General features: G+C 49.7%; 1 protein-coding gene across 1 annotated transcript in view; it reads right to left on the bottom strand.

The window, feature by feature from the left end:
- aplp2 (amyloid beta (A4) precursor-like protein 2) overlaps positions 1 to 2,498 on the bottom strand; it is a 17,441-nt gene extending 14,943 nt beyond the window's left edge. Inside the window, exons 1-2 of the mRNA XM_056610359.1 lie at positions 2,319 to 2,498; positions 1 to 90 (exon numbers count right to left, since the gene is read on the bottom strand). The exon at positions 1 to 90 is cut by the window's left edge and continues 39 nt beyond it. Coding sequence (XP_056466334.1) covers positions 1 to 90; positions 2,319 to 2,498 — 270 coding nt within the window. The remainder of the gene's footprint in view (positions 91 to 2,318) is intronic.
- Between the last annotated feature and the right edge of the window lie 2 nt (positions 2,499 to 2,500).

Raw genomic sequence — 2,500 nt, 5'->3', positions numbered from 1 at the left:
CAGGACGTGCTGGTAGTGACGGATGGTGTGCTGGCGGTCCTTGTTCTCCGCCCGCACGTAGCGCCTCAGGGCCTGCAGGATCCTGTGAGGCTGGGGGGTGGAGGGGGGGCAGACATAAGGGTGGGGTGGGTGGGGGGGGGGGGGTTAGTGGGGGTGAAGGCGGGGATAGTGGCGGTGGAGGCGGGGAGGATGTTGGTGGAGGGGCGGCGTTGATAGCGGTCGTAGTGGTGGTGGTGGTGGTGATGATGATGATGTTGATGATGATGATGATGATGATGATGATGATGATGGTAGTAGTGGTGGCGGTGGTGGATGCGGCGGATGATGATGGTGATGGTGGATGCGGCGGATGATGATGGTGATGGTGGATGCGGCGGATGATGATGGTGATGGTGGTAGGTTTGGGTGGTGGTGGTAGGGTTGGTTGGGGAAGAAAAGTCCATAATACATTTTAAACTCAATTTAAATATAACTAGAACACCAACGTTTTTACCCAGGCATAAGGAGCTTTTAAAGACATGGAGCAGATTCGCAGAGACTGCAGCCTAGGGAACATTTTCACCTGACACTAACGGGATAACATAATCACACTATGATGTAATTACAGTTTTTCTTGATGGATGAATAAAATATTGGGCTGAATAACAAATCGATTTTGCCTTCCTCTCAAGGAGTGTGTGTGTGTGTGTGTGTGTGTGTGTGTGTGTGTGTGTGTGTGTGTGTGTGTGTGTGTGTGTGTGTGTGTGTGTGTGTGTGTGTGTGTGTGTGTGTGTGTGTGTGTGTGTGTGTGTGTGTGTGTGTGTGTGTGTGTGTGTGGGTGTGCGTGTGTTTGTGTGTGTGCGTGTAAATGTATGCTAAACAAATCTGGTGGAGTCAGTACTGGGAATAGTTCAGTTTATAGAATAAGCCACCTGTAAATTCCTCAACCAATCACAAAACCCCTTGCTACTGCAGCTAAACCGTAACACTGAGAATGGACCAATGACAGGGAGTGTGACTGGGTTGCACACTGGTGTGTGGTGTGTGTGTGTGTGTGTGTGTGTGTGTGTGTGTGTGTGTGTGTGTGTGTGTGTGTGTGTGTGTGTGTGTGTGTGTGTGTGTGTGTGTGTGTGTGTGTGTGTGTGTGTGTGTGTGTGTGTGTGTGTGTCAGTGCTTTATGTATTCTAATGAAGTATGCCCCTGTCTCCCTGTGGTTCCAGAACAAGTGTCACCGTACCGCAGCAAAACACTGAGATCACAGGACCTCTAGATAGGAGGTCTGTAACCGGCAGACGTGAGCTCCTGGTTGCGACGTGATTGGCTCTATACTCACACAGGATTCTGTTGCATCTAAGGTTTATATTTTTCATTTATTTTATTTTTGTATTTTTTCGTCTACAGTAATCTTTTTCCGGCTGTGATGAATTGCAAGACGGCCACGGATCAGTTCACAGGGAACGAGAGACCAGCGGGAAAGCCTGAGGTAGAAAATGCACTGTGTGTGTGTGTGCATGTGTGTGTGTGTGTGTGTGTGTGTGTGTGTGTGTGTGTGTGTGTGTGTGTGTGTGTGTGTGTGTGTGTGTGTGTGTGTGTGTGTGTGTGTGTGTGTGTGTGTGTGTGTCTGTGTGTGTGTGTGTGTATGTGTGTGTATGCGTGCCTGTGAGTGTGAGTGTGGGCATGTGTGCATGTGCGGGCACTTGCATCCATTTGTGTAGAAAGCATAAAAGCTTTGCATCAGAGTTATTGCCAATGGGAAAGCCCCGGATAGATAGACCGACAGATAGATGCATAGAGTGTTAGAGTGAGTGAGAGAGTGAGTTAAGTGCATCAGAATACTGATGATACCCAACCCATCGCCATTCTCATCCCAAACCTTCACCAACACAGCCCTGATCATGTGACCTACAGTTTGATCATTGGATGGTCATGTGATTACCATGTTTTCCTTATGGAAGCATCTACATTGCTACCTGCTTGGCTGAACTGAATACTAAAGCAGTTGATCCATGAGCCGTGATTCAGTGACCCCATCGTCTTTCTCCCCCTCTCCCCCTTCCTCCCCCTCTGCTTCTCTCTCTCCTCCTCTCCCTCCCTTTTCCTCCCCCTCTCCTTCTCTCTCGCCCCCCTCCTTCTCCCTCTCCTGACCATCTGCTTTGCATGGCCGACGATTTGTATCATCTTAAAACAATGTGAACTATGGATAGATATGATTAAATAATAATAACACTAATTCAAACCAGTATGTGTATGTGTGTGTGTGCGCCCTTGTGGGTCTGCTTGAAACAAAGCCAGGTCATGTGTGTGTGTGTGTGTGTGTGTGTGTGTGTGTGTGTGTGTACCCTGGGAGGGTCTGCCTGCAGCACAGCCAGGTAGTTCTCCAGGGCCAGACGGCGCCGGTCGTTCAGCATGGCCTCCACCCGGGCCAGGTGGGTCTCCACCAGCTGCTGCTTCTCACTGGCCGCCTCCTCCTCCAGGGACTCCACCATCACCTGGAAGTGCTGATGGAGACACACACACATTA

Source organism: Gadus chalcogrammus, chromosome 16, assembly GCF_026213295.1.
Source record: "Gadus chalcogrammus isolate NIFS_2021 chromosome 16, NIFS_Gcha_1.0, whole genome shotgun sequence".
Taxonomy (NCBI): Eukaryota; Metazoa; Chordata; class Actinopteri; order Gadiformes; family Gadidae; genus Gadus; species Gadus chalcogrammus.
The sequence above is the reverse complement of the archived record's forward strand: the minus strand, read 5'-3'. Positions and strand labels throughout refer to the sequence as shown.